This window comes from Equus przewalskii, chromosome 7 (assembly GCF_037783145.1).
Source record: "Equus przewalskii isolate Varuska chromosome 7, EquPr2, whole genome shotgun sequence".
In the NCBI taxonomy this organism is placed as follows: Eukaryota; Metazoa; Chordata; class Mammalia; order Perissodactyla; family Equidae; genus Equus; species Equus przewalskii.
This window is the reverse complement of record NC_091837.1, coordinates 14,124,907-14,142,929: the sequence shown is the minus strand read 5'-3', so window position 1 is coordinate 14,142,929 and position 18,023 is coordinate 14,124,907. Positions and strand designations below refer to the sequence as shown.

The 18,023-nt window shown below is 39.5% G+C and overlaps 1 protein-coding gene across 3 annotated transcripts in view; it reads left to right on the top strand.

Annotated features, from left to right (window-relative positions):
* The first annotated feature begins 8,625 nt into the window (after positions 1-8,625).
* Positions 8,626-18,023, top strand: part of LOC103564356 (cationic amino acid transporter 4-like) — a 28,237-nt gene continuing 18,839 nt past the window's right edge. For all 3 annotated transcript variants that reach the window (XM_070628719.1, XM_070628718.1, XM_008540033.2), the window contains exon 1: positions 8,626-8,886. In XM_070628719.1, coding sequence (XP_070484820.1) covers positions 8,845-8,886 — 42 coding nt within the window. In that variant the 5' untranslated portion in view covers positions 8,626-8,844. The remainder of the gene's footprint in view (positions 8,887-18,023) is intronic.

Below are 18,023 nucleotides of genomic sequence, written 5' to 3'. Positions count from 1 at the left end.
ACAACAATCCAAGGGACAAAGCCTTTGGCAATGGCAATCAATGGAGAGTAGATGGGGTATAGAAAGGGGTCTCCAAGTCTCACCTAGGCCTATGAGATGGTAGTTGGGTTTCTTTTTTATCAAGAACTGGAAATGGAATTTTATCCTAAGGAATTATCTTGTCATATGCCAGCTGTCTAAATATTCATAAGCCCGTGGTTCCCCATAGCAATCACACACAAAGATGTACCCAAAGTGGGGACACACATAGTGCAATGTCTTCTAGTTCTGTAGCAGTGTCAGTGATCAGGAGCACTTGGTAAGGTCCTTTCCAATGGGGCTCAAGGGGTGTCTTCCTCTGATGATGCTTCCAGAGTACCCAGTCACCAGGCTCTAAACTGACCAACATCATCCTTTAAATTGGAATCTGGGCAGGCGTCTTTAACCTGTTGGTCATGGGCTTGAGCATAAAACAGTAGAGACTCACAGTAGCTGGTCATACACACATAAGGCAACAGGGGAGCAGCAGAAGGCTGTGTGCCAGCAGACACTGATCTGCTCATGATTGTCTCAAGGAGTTAATTCATATTTTCCAAAGAGGGCACAGTGAACAGTCTGCAGGACTGAAGGCAATATCTTAAGCCGGGGTGAGTCCAGTCTTCAGTAAATAACAAACCTCAGAGACAATTAACAGGACTAGAATCTAATATCTATAAATGTGCAAACACAGTTTTGTCTCTACAATTACCCACAACCTTTTTTTTCCCCAAAGATAATCACAGTAAAAGTAATTTATTTATATTAAAAACTTGGCCTGATTATTTATACAAGTGAAAATAAGAATACTCACTGAAAGTTTCTGAATTCTGGAGGGATCAGATAGGGAGAACAGGTAAGCGTTTTATCTTTGTTTTCAAAGATATGTCTTGCCAAATTGTTGATAGCTTAAGAAAAAGAGTTCTTTAAATCTGGAAAAACAAAACATTAGAACATCCTCCTCAGCTCATGTAGTCCTGGGTAATTAATACTTATTCTGCTTGAATTCATTTTTTCATTAGTTTTCTTGACTTTGCCTGATGATTGAGTGTGATAGGGACAGTGATAATCCCAAGAAGTTTGCAGAGTTTTCAGTAAGATTCCTATGATTGCCCAGTGAAGTGAGTACCTTGGTCACTGGAGATTGTGGAAGGTACATTCCAAGTGGGAAGCACGCGTTCTAGCAGTTTCTTTGCCATAATGAGGGCATAGGCTTTGTGGCGAGAGAGAGGCTTTAACCCAACCAGAAAACACAAACAATAACAAGAACATATCGGTGAGCCATAGGAAGTGGCAGTTGAATGAAGTTCAGCTGCAGGCTCAAAGGACCCAGAGAGAAGAATTCTGAGACCTCTGAGAGAGAAATAGCTTTTCCTATAGTGGGTGAAGGAGTGCAAAAACGGAAAAATGGAATTCTCCAGAGAGCTTGGAAGATGCCAGTGGGCTCTTGGGTTTTCCATGGCCCCGAGTATTGAATTTACAGCCATTGTTTACCCACCTTCATTTCTCTGCTCCAGGGGCAGACTATTGCTTTGTTATAAGGACATCAGGAGGGTGAATGTCTGGCAGTGCGGGACTATTCTTTGCAGAGGCAGAATGGACTTCCTCCACATGTGCCCATCTTTATAGATGCTGTGGTTGCTGCCTTGGCATGAAAGTCAGCTAAGGAGCTTTCCTGGTGTTTAGTGTGAGCCTCAATTCTGACGACAGACAACATTTTATCCCAGGACATGTTAGACTCCCAGGAATTTCACATAATTTCTGGAACTCATAACATATACTTGTAAAGTCATCCCATAAAGAAGGCTTACCTGCTTATTTGACAATGTTTCCCATGTAATTTAACATATCAGATAAACCTAATTATTTTAACATCCTTCCTTTGATATGGACAGAAAATCAATCTTTTGAGACGTCTCCTCTGAAAAATCACAATGTGAGCTAGAGGTCAAAAGAGACTTTATGTAGAATCTGATTTGGGGAAGTTTGTCAAAAATATCAAAGAAGGCCTTCAAATACTTGCCTAAATAGGATCAAAGATCATTATGAAACGATATTTAGTTATCCATTTAACCAAGATGGCAAAAGATTTCAAAGGCAAATACAGAAGGTTACACAGCTGCAAAACCTTAGCTCTTTGTAATGGAAAGACTCAGCTTTTAACATAAAGCACAGAAAATTATTTTTATAAAACATAAAATCCCTGCCTTTTGGCCAGATTACTCAAAGACCAAGAAAAACTTCTCATAATCTTTTTATCAGGAGTTGATTAAAAGCCCAGAGACCTTGTCTTTATAACAAACACACAGAGAAAACCAAATTTCAATTTTGCACCAGCTTACTTTTGATATTAAAGCTTATTTACTTAATTGAATTCATTCAATCTTAGCCAGCTTGACCACGCACAAGACTCTTTCCTCAGGGTTCCTCTTCCACAAACTTCCTTTTTTACCTTCAAAATTTCACCTTTCTTCTTTCTCATAACCAGTTTTACTTTAGGAGAAATTTAACCTCTTACAAAAATATCTCCATTCCTTGTACCTGCTTCTACTGAAAACATTTCTTATAGCATAAATTTTTTTAAGGTGGCATGAGATGTGTTTACTAGTAGATCCAAGTATCATTTATCTTTTCTGTAATAAGAAGCCAAAAGTAGATCAACCCCTGTGCAGTAACTACCATTTTCCTGTTTTAGCTTATCTGGAGATCTGTTTTATCTTTTCAAGATGTTCAATGAATTTCCCATCATTTACTTTCATTTAGCAAAACTCTACGGTTTCAAGTTACCAAAAGATTTGGAGAAGCTATTTTAAAGTACACAGCATTTAAAATGCCTTATTTCATTAACATCTATATAGTTCATTTTCTCTTAACAATCATACTTGATTATTCATGAAAATTTCATGAGACATTAAACCAGTTACCTATCATTTTAAGTTAATCTTTTCTTGCTGACAAATTTTGTAAGAGTGCTAACATGAGTTTATTTGATTAACAACCCAGGTAGAATAAAAGTTTTGTGTTTCCATTATGTCCAGCACTGATAACTCTGAAGACATGTCTATTTTAATTAAGCCAACAAACTTAAGCCAGCTTTGCTTGGCTATGATTATGACAAACAAAAATTTCAAGCAATAGGATATGTTGGAGAATATGAGGAAGTCATTTGGTGTAAACCTAATTTGGCCTGACCTTGTTTTTCCAAAAGGGCCTGACATGGCCATTGGGCATGCATTGTGTATCTGCTTTCAGCATTTGCTATGTCCCAGAGAGAAGAACAAATGGCCTTAAGATAGACGTGCAACTTCCCCCACATTGGCATTTCCTTAAGGATCAGCATCTCTCCCTAGGCTAGGAACTGATTGCTGTGATCACCTGTGACCATGCAGGTCAAGAAAACAGACCTCTCTGTCCACTGAGACCACAGACCTACTACCTGCTGTGTCCATCAATTGCTGTGTCGACAGAGCAGTCTCATGGCTATTGTAAAAGGGATATTTCAATCATATGTGAAACAAATTCTTTGAGGGTATATAACCACTCTGTACACCCCATCTCTTCAGTGCCCCTCCTTCCTTGGGGAAAGAAGGCCCCAGGCTATATGGGCCTCACATTTGGCTCAGAAGAAACTCACCCCAATTTTCATTTATAGATTGGTTGTGGATTATTTTTAGCAACAATTATTTTATATCATGTTAACCTGAAAAACATTTGGGTCAGTGTCTATTATATTTAGGAATAATTTATGTAAGTTCTTACTTTAAATTCATTAGATAGAACTCTTTTTAGAAATCACTTTTGTTTACACCGTCTGGTGGTAGAGCTGTGTCACACATGTATAATGTACGTACATGTATATGGACCAACACAGACAGAGGTCTTAGAGCTTTCATTTGAAAAATTACAGCCATGAATCAGGCACAATTCAGAACTTTAGGATTGTGTCTATTGCAGATGGAACAAGTTAAGGTCATCTGCTTAAAAGGTTCTGTTGTTGTTAATATTTGCGGAGAAGACTTTGAAGATTTATCTTTGCTGGAGATAAGGAGGCTATGAATTATATTGAGGGGAGAAAGACTCTCTAGCAGCCTGCATTTCAAAGGAAACATTTTCCCCTTTTTTTTTCTTTAGCCTCAGGCTTTACTGATGAGGAGCCAGGTTCAGTCTCAGGAGACTGTGAGCTGTTATCTCCTTGGGTGTTTACACTCGAAAGACATGGAAAAATTTACAAGTTCATATGATAGAAAAAACCATCAGTTTTTTCCTAGGCATTTCAGGGTAATTGGGGTTTAAAATTTTCCTTCAGTCTTAGGAATGGAGGATGGTCTAAATAGGAACGTTCCTGGAGAGGTTCCCAGGCTCTGAGTCAGATGGTGGGGGGGAGGGTTAGGATGGTGAAAGGGAGTGGGTGGAATCTGAACTGCCCTTAGAGCTACATTTCAGATTTGCAAGGATTTGTAAGATAAAGATATTTGCTCTCAATGCCTCAGAAATTGGGTTGTAACTTAAATGAAAACATAGGTTCATTTACCTGACCAATTATGTTATCCGTAATTTACTTCTTTCTTTCTGGGTACATAGTTTTTGGGTTTTTTTTTTAACTTAGTGAAGAAAGCCTGTTTAAAAAATTCTTATCAGGCTCTGAATATCAGCTTTCAATATGGCCAATTTTTGACCAGAGAGCTAGTAAAAAAAAAAGATCCTTGTAAAAATCTTGTTAGTTTTTGGCTTAGAAAAACAGTAAATAATTCTGGCAGTATTACATAACCCCATTAATTCTAATTTTAGTTTCCCCTAGGCTGTTTAAGAGGATAACATGACAGTTTACCAGGAAAACCCTCAGAGTCTCATTAACTCTGGAAGGGCCCATCCAGGGACTCTCCTACAATAGTAGAAATGAGGGTGTCAGTCCGCTAACTTGGTGGACTTCTGTTTATGGTTGTGTAGTCTTTTCTTTTAGGTCCCTCTTATATCTTTAATTTTTCACTAGCTTTTGGCAACAAAACTTTCAATGAAGCCGAAGCTGGGTACCTGAGGGTTACTATAGATATTCAGTAAGAACATGACTTCTTCCCATCAAAGACATGAGTGCCTCTTATCAATTTGCTGTTTTCTTGTTTAACCTGAGGGCTGACTTATGGGTCTCAAGGATTTGCTAGCTTGTTTTCCAGAAGAAATAGAATGCATTTGCAGAGGCTGTGATCACAGGATGGCTGGCCCCCAGCCGCTGTTGATGCGCCCAAGTCAGATTGCCCAGGAGCTTATTGGGAGTGACCCTTTATTTCTCCAAAGCTCCCTCTGCCAAGACCCTTTGCTCCATAAAACCTCCTGTTTCCTGCTCTTAAGGTGGATTTGAGTGAACCCATGCTCCCACTTTCTCATTTTGGCCAATTCAAATCAACCTTTCTCCATCTCCAAGCACCGATGTCTCCTTGTTTGGCTTACTGTGCAAGGGGCACAGAAACTTGAGATTAGCAGGTTCAGTATCAAAGTCATTTTAGAATTTTGAAGCCTTTCCTTTTTTTTTTTTTTTCTTTTTGGTGAGGGAGATTGGTCCTGGGCTAACATCCATTTTGAATCTTCCTCTTTTTGCTGGAGGAAGATTGTCCTTGAGCTAACATCTGTGCCAATCTTCCTCTATTTTGCATGTGAGACTCTGCCACAGCCTGGTTTGATGAGTGGTGTGTAGGTCTGAGCCCAGGACCTGAACCCATGAACCCAGGGCTGCTGAAGTGGAACACCTGAACTTAACTACAGTGCCACCGGCTTGGTCCCTTGAAGCCTTTGCTTTTAAGTGCATCTTTTAAATGATCTTGTCTAATTAGAATGTTCCCCCTACTGGCCATCTTTAGTAATTTTGGTCCACTGATAAAGAAATTTACAAGAGAATAGACATTAGTTCTTAAACATAAAACTAGCTGGAGTTCCTGAGGGAGAGAATTCTTGGGAAACTTTAGAAAATGAAGTCCCACGTGAAAGAAAAGCACACAGACAGGAATGACAATAAAGGAACTCATCAATTAAGTGAGAGTGCTCACCAACCAGAGGAAAAACTCCGCTGAGGGATCCCCTCCTGTGGCAATGGCCACCACACAGGACTGAGACAGTCACCTCCTGGGCGGTCACCCCTGATCCCCCAAAAAAGGGACCAAACTTGACCAAATGGAGGGAGGTCAGAACCTGAGAGGACTCACAGTTGGAAGAGTTGGTGATTCACGGAAACCGCAAACCCTGGGTGGTTTGTGTAGTTACCGTACGTGGTTCCAGGGGACGCTGGTCCATGAAGGTGAGATCACTTCAGGTCCCACTTTCTGACACCATGTACGTTAACCTAAAAGGCAAAAAGCCAAAATGAGAGACAGAGAGGTGTTTATTTGAGGATCAGAGAACTGCAATCCAGGGAGCACAGATTCAAGTATAATCTTGAATTATATTATTCAAATATAATAGTTTGAATATTAGTCCTGCTAGGGAGTAAAAGTCAGGGGCTTTTTTTTTCAATGTTATTTACTTATTTATTTTTAAGTGCAGTAACATTGTTTTATAACATTATATAGCTTTTGGATGTACATCATAATATATTTTGAATAAGTCAGGGGCTTTGAAAGGCACAGAAGGGAGGTTTGCATTGCAAAGAATGTTAACTGGGATTGGAGGCAGAAAACTGATCTTGGCTAAAAATAACCGATTGCTAAGGCTAGCCAGAGGGAGGCAAAAGTCCATCAGTGTGAGGAGCTGCAGGTGTCTTGCAGCGTTACTCAGTTCAGAGGTTCATGTTCTGACCCATGAGGACGTGCGTAAGACCCATGCCCTTCATGGCACTCTCTCTGGCGCTCAGCCCTTCCTGCCCCTGGAGTTCTTTCTAGGAAACAGTTTGGTGCTTTATCTTTTATTTTCACAACAACTTTATTTACACACCATAATACTCACCAACTGAAAATGTACACTTCAGTGGGTTGTAGTGCATCCACAGAACTGTGCAACCATCACCACTGTCTAATTTCACAACATTGTCATCACCCCAAAAGGAAACTCTGTCCCCATTAGCTGTCACTTCCCATTTCCCCTCCCCCATCCCCTGGCCACCACTAATCTCTCTGTCTCTATGGATTTGCCTATTCTGGACATTTCATATCAATGAAATCATTCAATATGTTGTCTTTTGTAACTGGCTTCTTTCACTTAGCACAGTGTTCTCAAGATTCATCCATGTTGTATCACCACTTTATTCATTCTTATAGACCAATAATATTCCATTGTATGGATAGTTCACATTTTATGTTTCCAACATGAGTTGACGGACATTAGATGGCTTCTCCTTTGGGGCTATTAAGAGTAATGCTGCTTTGAAAGTTCACATACAAGTTTTTGTGTAGACATGTCTTGGGTACATACCTGGGATGAAATGGCTGGATCACACGCTAACTTCATGTTTAACTTTTTAAGGAACTTCCCAGTACTTTTCCAAAACAGCTGTGCTATCTTACCTTCCCACCAGCAGTCAATGAGGATTCCAATCACTCCACATCATCTTCAATGCTTGTTCTTATCTGACTTTTTGGCTGTAGGCATCCTAGGCAGTACATCGCTCTGTGGTTTTGATTTGCATTTCCCTAATGACTAATGATGTCAAGAATCTTTCCATGTGCTTTTTGGACATTTGTATATATTCTTTGGAGAAATTTCTATTCATATCCTTTCTCCTTTTTTTTTTTTTTTTTGGCTGAGGTAGATTCACCCTGAGCTAACATCTGTTGCCAATCTTCCTTTTTTTGCTTGAGGAAGATTAGCCCTGAGCTGACATCTGTGCCAATCTTCCTCTAGTTTGTATTTGGGTTTCTGCCACAGTATGGCTGATGAGTGGTTTAGGTCTGCACCTGGGATCTGAACCCACGAACTCAGGCTGCCAAGGTGGAGCATGCCACACTTCAATACTGTGCCATGGTGCTGGCCCTCATTTGCCCATTTTTAAATTGGGCTATTTACCTTTTTACTGTTGAGTTGTCAGAGTTCTTTATATATTCTGGATACAATCGCCTTATCAGATATATGCTTTGCAAACATTTTCTCCCATTCTGTGGATTATTCTCCTCTCACTTTCTTGATGGTATACTTTGAACCACACAAGGTTTTAATTTTGATGAAGTCCAACTCATTTATATTTTTATTAGGTTTCTTGACATTTTGGTCTCATATTTAAAGACACCATTGGGGGGAGGGTGAGATGGGTATGGAGGTCAGCTATATGGTGATGGATGGAAACTACATTTTGGTTGTGTGCACACTGTACTACATGCAGATGTCGAATTCTAATGTACGTTTGAAACTTATACAATGTTATAAACCAATGTTACCTCAATAAAAATAAAAAATAAAAGAAAGAAACCATTACTTAATCCTCGATCATGAAGATTTGCTCCTATGTTTTCTTCTACGAGTTTGTTGGGAGTTTAGCTAAACTACCCCACAGCATTGCAGCCTCAGCTTCCATTTTGTGTGGCCTAGTGGCCTTCAGGGGCCTTGAAATGACACTGGCCCCTCCCAAGAGTGCACACCCTAGATAACCGCCAGCAGAGTCAGAGTACATGTCAGTTCCTGATATGACTCCCACAACTGCCCTTATGAGAAGCACTCTCCCTGCCTCCCAGGGCCTTCCCCCTGTGTGCCCCTTAGATAAGACCCCTGGGAAGCTTACCTAAACCTCTTTTTCATTTGAATTGGCCAATCCAGTCTTAGTCTGAGAACCCCAAAGCGTTCCACCTGCGGATCTCAATAAGGAATATGCCCCAGGTCCTGCCATGCTCTGCCTGCCCTCTGCCTTAACCTCTGATGTGGCCCAACAGGGTGTGCTGTGGACCTTCTCCAGGAGCCGTGAGTAACAGACTTCTCTATTTCAATTCCTTCGTGGTCTTTCGTTGAACATAGAACAGAACCATCCAATACCCCAGGGCTCTACATAACAAATGATAATTTGACACAATCTCAACACCTATTTTATTGTGCTTTGCAGATACTGACTTTTTTACAAATAGAAGCTGTAGGGGAGGAGGGAGAATTCCTCCCCTTTTCCCCTTATGGCTCTTATGGCTGCTCAAAGAATTAAAAATGACCTAAGGCCGGTTGGGAGGAGAAAATCAAACAAAGTTTAATACATGTACATGGGGAATTCACATAAGCATCAAGAATTCCAAAGACAGTCAGGCAAAATCAGGTATATATGTCTTTCTGTACTAAGCAGAGGAAGATAGGGGTCAGAGACTTCAAAGGGAGAGAAGGCAATTTTCAGGAAGATGAAAAGAGTTCATATTTGTTAAACAAATGTTTCAATTGTCCATCTATAGACAGTGGGCCCTGGACAAGAGATCTTTTGATAAAATGGCCCTTGCTAGATGCCTTCCTGCCTACAACACCTAGAATCATCTATAAGAGCTCCTTCTGGGACAGGCCTGTCTATCTTAAATTCCTTTAAGCAATTTGGGGGAAGGTCAGGTGTTCTTCTGAGCCTTGAATGTCTTCAGCTTGAAATAATCCACATCCCAGAGTGGCACCTCTTGGGGTGTCCTGCCCTGAACCCCATCAATTCCCTTCTCTGAAACTTCCCTGGAAGTTTCACATATTAAAAGCTGAGTAAATGACTGTGGAGAGAGAAAATGAGTTAGTAGCCAAGTAGTAAGAAACCTGCAAAGGGAGACAAGAACATGGATTAGAGTGAGGATGAACAATCAGAAAGGAAGAGATTGGAACCCATCTCCTCACACACCATTAAACCAGTTCCCGATCCTAGGAATAAGTCAGTCCAATAAAATGGGTGAGCTTCATTCATCTGACGGAAAATGTGAATCTTCTCTTTTAATAGATGTAAGTTAGATACTACTTGCCCTGTTTGGTTCACATAAAAGCAGCTTTCTCACTGATGATGCACAGGCTCCTCCTCGCTGGGCAGTCAGTGTCCAGAGCAGGTGGATTTTGGAGGACCACAGAGGCTAGGCTGTTAATCTCTGACTGGAGTATTTTCAAAGTTTGCAAGGTGGGTTTGAACTCTTGTTACATTACCATGGAGAGATTTAAGATTGCCTTTTCCAACTCACACCTTCGTTAGCTGCAGAATAAAAACTCAATGCTGAAAAGAATTTGGAGTTGTGATACACAAGTGGATTCTCTACGATTTCACAACTGGCATGTTTATGTGGCACAATCTTATGAACAAAGGAGCCCAAGTTTTCAATTAGGCTGGTTTTTAGGGTGGAGTATCTGGTGACAGAAGGGGCCAGATATCCAAGTCCACATTGTCCTGACCAATTAGGTGGGGACCCTTTCCACACTTCGTTGCCGCTTGAAATAAAAAGACCAACGTGGTTTACAGACAAGGTTAGAACTAAAACTGTAGGTCCCAGGATCTGGAATATTCCCTCACCCTTGCCACTGGTACTGTTAGTGCCTAAATAACATCACTTTCCATGCACTTCTGTCAATCTTGGAGAACAGAGTGGACTGCAGGATCATTGGTATGGGAGGCCTGAAGCCTGATTTTGGTGGCTATAAAGCCTGGTCTTGTCACCTGAACATGTGAGTCCAGTCTTTGGGTCCACCCATATGTAGTTTGTGGTATGGGGCAGCTTAACCATGGGGGCAGCTGCATTACCCCAAGTTGGACAAGGGTGGCTCATAAACCATCCAGAGCATTTAGCGATTTGCAAATGTTTGTGCCAAAGGGAGTAGTGTTAGTCACTTACAACTTCCTTGAGTGGTGAGAAGATGCCACCTGTGGATTCAAAGCACAGAATTTGAGTGAAATATCATCCAGGTATGTCACCCAGGAGAGGTCCAGGGTCAGGTTTACTTTCAATTTGAAGGGGAAAATTTTCATCTGTTGTCTTTATCTGGGCAAGGGACAGTCCTTGAGCTTCTATACAGGTTTTCAGGGGTCTTAATGACTCACCAGAAGAAGAGGCAGAGTGATGCTGTCCTTGTCGTGGACACCATACCCTGTCATTCATGCATCTTCCATATTTAGTCCGCCAGGTGTTCACATCAGCAGGAACAGAGAATAGATCAGGTTCTTTGCACTCTCTGTTGACAACAGTCAGATTGATTAGTTAGCTTGGCCAGGGTTTGGTAAACTGGCATAAGAGGGTGTTTCGTCTGTGCTGGTCCCATTGAGAAAGAGAAAGAGAGGGTTAGTAAGAGCAAGACACAGTTTGGAAAAGAGCTCATAGTGGCAACTTAGAGAGGGGAAGTAGGACAAATAGAGACTAGCACTCTCCAGTCAGCTTTTGGATAAATGATTAAAAGCAATATGTATGTTCATTAGAGGAAAAGTGTTGGTTGTATGTGTGTTTTTGTGTATTGAGCTTTAAAATAAAAGGGGGAAAACAGGTGAAAGTGAGGTTTCTTGATCCACAATATTGGGAAAAGCTATCTACTGTGTGAGCCCAGCTGCTCCTGGGACCTGGGAATTGGCCCTGGAAATTCTCATTTAGGGCCACCTGTGGGGACTGTCTCTGTTATCTTGAGAGCAATGTTCTGGTTCTATTTTGGCATGACTTGCACGGATCCAGGAAGATTGTTCCTTTATTTTGATGGCAGTGTAGGTGGTCAGTAGGACTTCATAAGGTCCTTCCCAGTGAGGTGACAGCACCTGTTTTCTTCTAAAGATCTGGATGTGCACCTGATATCCTGGTCCAAAGGGATAACAAGTCTTGACACAAGGTGGGGGCCATGCCTCTTTTATCCATTGACCATATACTATATACTTCAAGTATACTAGTTAATTTTTGTCTATTGCTATTCATAGCATCAAATTGTTCACTGAAGTTCCCATAATATTCACCTAATCCAGGAATGGAAGCTTTGAAGATGCCAGTAGGACTTGGGCATCTCAAAACTACTTCAAAAGGAGTCAACCCATGTCTCCTATTTGGAGAATTACAGATCTTTACAAGGGCCAACAGCAGAGCTTCTGGCCATTCAAATCGAGTTTCTCAACAGACCTTTTCTCAAGTCCTTTGGATGTCTATATTTTTACTTTCCACTTGCCCTGATGATTGAGAATGATATTGTTAGCACCTACATCACCTGGGAGATGAAAGTGAGCCCTCACATTTGTGTTGTTTCATCTTGTCTCCCCAAAATATGGGAGGCCAGGGGTTATAAAGGTTTGTGAGGAGTGTGGCTGATGGTAGAGAGGTGGGGGGCAGTCATTGGACCTGCCTGCATTCGGCCTTGGGACACTGCTTGCAGGGAGGAGGAGGAGATGATATGGAATCCAAGTGGCTGTCCTTGGCCATGTCTATCTCCATGGTGGATAGTGGATTCCAGAGCCAGGGATCCAGGGAGTAAGCAGGGAAAGAGTGCTTTCGTTTTAACCCCATATATGCTGGGTATAACGTAGGGGAACTGATATCAAGGCCGGTATCAATTCTCCCCTATTTTATGTTCATTTCTCAATCTTGTAGGATTTGGGGCCACAACCGATCTAGCTACTTCCTGCTGAATCAGGGTCTAGGTTGTTCCATCTTGTTGAACTAGTCTTTTAGTAAGCCAGTGATGCAGATGGGCTTCCAAAGTTAGGCCTGTATCATGTAAGTAAGTAACCAAACATTTAATAAGAAGTATTTCTAGAGAAACAAAAATAAAAAACAAGGTTAATAGATGGAGCAAATTATAAGCCAGTTCCTGAGCCCAGGGTTGGGGGGTGGCCAATCAAGATTCCTAGAATTCAGAGTCAAAGTACTTTTGCAATTATAAGTGTCTCTGATGGTGTCATTGGGCACTCAGGGACCTTTCTGAGTGGATTACACAGCAGCAGACATGATTCTCTTTTAAGTTCATATTAAGTCCTTCAGCATCAGTTTGTAAGTTTTCAGGGAAAAGGGCAGGTTCAGCTCTCAATGATTCTAAATGAAAGTGATAGAAAACATTAGTTTGGAGATTTGTTATTTCAGATATTTCAGGAGACTAGAAGAATTCAGAATCAAGTCCAGTTTACATATACAAAACAAAAACCTCAAAGATAATTGACAGAACAAAAATCCAAAATTTATAAATATGTATTATAGTTTTTATTGAGACATAATTTTTCTCTCTAAAATCACCCTAATTTTTTAGCAAAGATAGCCAAATTTAGACCCACTGGTTTACAAAGTAGGTCTAGTTTTAATAAACTTGTCCCAATTATTTACATAAGTACAGCAAGAATAGCAAATGATCATATAGGCTCTTTTAAATCTGCGTTGTTGGAATCTTTTATAAGGAATCTCAGATTGAATTTTAAAGGCCTCTCGTGGCCAGGAAAGTCAGGCCAAGAAGTTGTCATCAGATTTTCCTGCAACACCTACAGATTTGGGTGAATTCCTGTCTTCACGAGGTCCCCAAAATATTGAGGTTCCTTGTACCTGCCAGAGGTTGTGACATTCTTTACTCAACCTTACCAGGTTACTGGGAACCCATAAGCAAGGTACTAGGCCAATATTTCCAAGTGGCTTTATTTCAGAAAGTCAACTTTTGTTCTTCCAAAGCTGTCTTGTCATATCCGAGTCTGTCTGTTTCTCTCAAATATGACATTCCAATCAAAGCCTTGGTGGTATAACCAGTGTTTCCAATTGTGTCCTGTTATAAGAAGAACAGATTCTTATTGAACTTATGCAAACAATTATATAGGCATGAAAATAAGAATACTTACTCATAAGGAGTTTTCAAATTCTGGAGTGATCGAATCGGGAGAAAAAGATAAATGTTTCAATTTTGTTTACAAATTGGTATGTCATAATTACTTAAGAGAAAAAGTTTTTCTTAAATCTGAGAATACATAAAAATAAAAAAATCAACAATATTTTAAAGAAAAGTCATAAAAATGATAATTATTCTCACCAATTCATTCAGTCCTGTGTAATTGATTATCTTAATCTTCTGATAGCAGTTTTATGAGGTCATCAGTTTCTCCATTACAGTTCTGTAATTTCTTACCCAGTTCAGTTTTATAATCTGAAAGTTTATCAGAAACCTGTACTCTAGTGTAAGTGTCAGAGTCTTTTCCATGAATTTTTCTAAAGATGAAACATATTTGTAAAAACTTCAGAGTAAAACAACAGTCTTCAAGTAATAAAGCATTCCAAAATTGCAATTAACAAAGAAACTTGGTTATTTTTGTGACACATAACATTCCAAGACAACAAGCAGAATTATGGCTGATAATCAGGACACAGCAGAATTTTAGTAATGTTAAACAATTTTTAAAACATTGATAATAATAATATTTACCAATACAACATCATAGGTCCGCATGAAGCAACGTTTAATTATCACTTTAACCATGGTGACAGTTAAAGAATTTTAGGCGCATGCAGAGAATTAAATAGCTGTAAGAAAAATGTTAGCATCTGTGATTAAGAACCTGATAAAAACAATATAGGAAATTAATTTTGATAAAACATAAAATCCTTATCCTTTTGGTAGACTAGTCAAAGAAAAAACTTTTTATAATTTTTTTTACCAAGATCAGTCTAAAAGTTCAGGAACATTATCCTTTTAAGAAAGAGAAGATCAAGTTTTAAGTTTGTACTAGTTTCCTTTTGACATTAAAACTCATTTAATTAATTGGATTTACTTTAATCTTAGCCAACTTGACCATGCACAAAACTCCTCTGGGTTTTACTTTCATAAACCTTTTGTCATTTTTTTATGTTTAGAATTTGTCCCGGGTTTCTTTTTTTCCCTTCTAGTACTTTAGTACAAATATATCTTTTTTTAAGCCAACAAGCAAAAACGCTTTTATTTTCTATACTTTCTTACTGAAAACATATTTTATTTTCTTTGAATACAAAGGTTTAAAAAAATCTAGCAGCTTTAATTACATACATTAATTAGAATCTTTAACCTTTAGGAACTTTAATCTCTAAGTAAAAACTAAGCAATTATAAACTTTCCTTTAAATTAGAATTCTCTTGCTTGACAAATTTATAGACACATTTTATAATTTTTAGAAATATGATACTTTGTAGTAATAAAACACAAGGTGTGCTTATTAATAGACCCAAACATTTTTTAGTCTTTTTGTAATAAGAAGCCAAAAGTAGATAAACTTAGTCATGTTCAGCAATAATGTTTTAGCATTCCATCCTATCCAAAAAGGACCCAGCTATTCAACAGATTTTGTCATTTAACTTAACTTGGTAAAGCTCTAAAGTTTTAAGTTACCAAAAAGATTTTGTAAGTCATTTTTTAAGTACACAGACCATAAAATATAATTATTGTTAAAAAGTTTCTCCAAAAACTTCCATCCTTTTACATCTATTTAGTTTACCCATTCTCAACAATTATATTTAGATCGTCTACAAAAACCTCATGAGACATTAAACAAAAACAGCTATTATTCTAAGTTATTACTCTTGTTGACAAATTTTATAACAGAGATGACATGAGCTTATTTGACCAGTAGACTCACGCTGTATGTCTGCACTATATCCAATGCTGATGACTCTGTGGACATGCCTATTTTAAATCAAACCAGCACACTTAAAAAGGCTTTATTTATCAAAGATTATTTTATATATCATGTTAAATAACTGTCTTTTAGAAATTTTTGTATATTAATTAAAAACTGCATTCCATTATGAGAGACTTTGAATCCTCTCTTTTAAGGGTGACCCTTAATGTGAACTCATCTGAAAGAGAGGCTCCCAAGAATGGCCATTGCAATTTCAAGTTATCTCAAAAATTTACTTATTTTCGCTTGCTTAATTTTATATCAGGAATTTTGGGGGAGTTGAAGTGGCGACTCTCAGGGAGAGAAGAAAGAGAAGCAGCAGATTTGGCTTCAGCCTGTGGCATGTTTAATTATTTTCTCTTAAAGAGGTAGTAAACAATTTCTGATTTCATTTAGAAGTCTCAAAAGATTAAAATAGGCTTCCCATTGTTGTAGCTGGCTTTTTCCCTTTGTATATATAAATATATCAGTTTGGGTAAACTGAAATTGCCGCATTTGGGCCATTTTAAAGTGAAATCTCCTTTAACGTGTTTAATTAACATTGCCTGGGGGCCAGCCCAGTGGAGCAGCAGTTAAGGTCGCACGTTCTGCTTTGGCAGCCCAGAGTTCATCAGTTTGGATCTTGGATGTGGACCTAGCATTGCTTGGCACACCATGCTGTGGCAGGTGTCCCACATATAAAGTAGACGAAGATGGGCCTGGATGTTAACCCAGGGCCAGTCTTTCTCAGCAAAAAGAGGAGGATTGGTGGCAGGTGTTAGCTCAGGGTTAACCCTCCTCAACAAACAAAAAAACAAAACCAAAGAAAGCATTGTCTGAAGGATGGATTTATATGCTCTGTCAGGAAGGGGAACTGTTTTCCAGTGTGACACAATGTTTATCCTCACAACATAATCTATAATATGATCAAGCAAAGAGATGTAATTATTTTACATAAAGCCCATTTAAATACACCAATTTCTACAAACTTTTATCTTAACTTTTCCAACACTTATACTTCTAATTATAAGTTACATTAGAATTCCATTAACAAGTTTTTATATTGAAATATTATGTAGGGAAAGCATTCCAGCTAGACACAACATAATATTAGCTTAAACACTTTAATCTTTATAGTCTTATTAACCTGAGCAGCCTAACTGTTGCCCAAACAATTGCTGGTCAGGTTTCTCACTGTGATTTCTGCCTCCTGACCTTTTAAGTTTTTTCAGCTGGGGTGAATAGAACAGGTTTGTCTGATGTCCTTTAATGTTGGAGGCCAATGGGGGGTCCATTTAGTCCATCCAACATTAGGCATTGTTTTATTAAAACCTTTGTTTTAACTTTATTTATGTCTGTTCTATTCATCCCATTTCCCTTGTTTTTAATAACTGGTTAAGGATTTCTGTCCTGTTAGGATGAGTCCTATGACTCTTTCCTTTCTGATTTCTCTTTGTTAACTTAATGTTTTCATTAGCATCTGTAAGACCACAAGAAGAAGCTGAGACTCCAAGATTGATTAAGTTTCAAAGACTAGTCATTGTATTTCCTTTTGATTTGGTCTTTGCATAGGTACCAATAAAATAGCTGTTTATGACAAGAGCTCTCTAAAAATTTTCCAACCTAAGGATTCACTATTTGGCTATGTTCTGTCCACAGTTTAAAGAATATTGTGGCCATGCGGTGTTACAAAAGAAATCATCCCTTTTTAGACACTGGCTTATAACTATAATTAGACAATCTATCAGAATCAGCCCCAGAGGGCTCTGCTTGGGGTCAGGCAGTGTGTTTCCCATTCTGATACACAGAGACAGACACAGAAAAGCCAGACACCAGTGAATTGGTTCCTAGATTTAGGGTAGAAAGTCCTACAACTTTTCTCACTCTGAATGCACACCCAGAGGGCCCCTCCACAAACAGAAAGGACCCAAGATGGCCACTCTGGGAATAGAAAGGACCCTAAATGGCCTCTCCATGAATGGAAGGGACCCCAGAGGAGGGGAAGGAAGTTCGCAGGCATCCCCAAGATGACTTACCCTATTTAGACAGAGTCTGTTGACTCACCAGAAGGAAAAACAAACAAACAAATCTAGACCCTGTTTCCTTGCCATAAGAAAATGTGCCTAGGGTCAGTGGTGTCAGGCCAGACAGCAAGTACTGGGGAAGTCACTAGGGAAAATCACCTAGGCAGCTGCTGGACTGCTTCCCAGGACACCCCTGTCAGCCCAGGACCATGGGTCTATGGGCAAGAGCCTCCTGGCTGGCTCAACAAATTGTTAGTGCCTACAACAACAGGATCCTTACCCATCACACAAGAGGGGCTAAATAAACACTGGAATGCCAGGCTATGGCAAGTAAAGGGGTTTTATTTCGAGTGGCATCAGCCAGGAGCCAAGAGTAAGCCCTCAAATTCATCTAGTCTTGTCTCCCCAAAAGGTGGGAGGCCAGGGGTTTTAAAGGTTTGCAAGGAATGTGGCTGCTTGTAGATGTGGGGCAGTCAGTGGCTTTGCTGGTCACAGCTTTCCCACCAGCCTGCCTTCGGCCT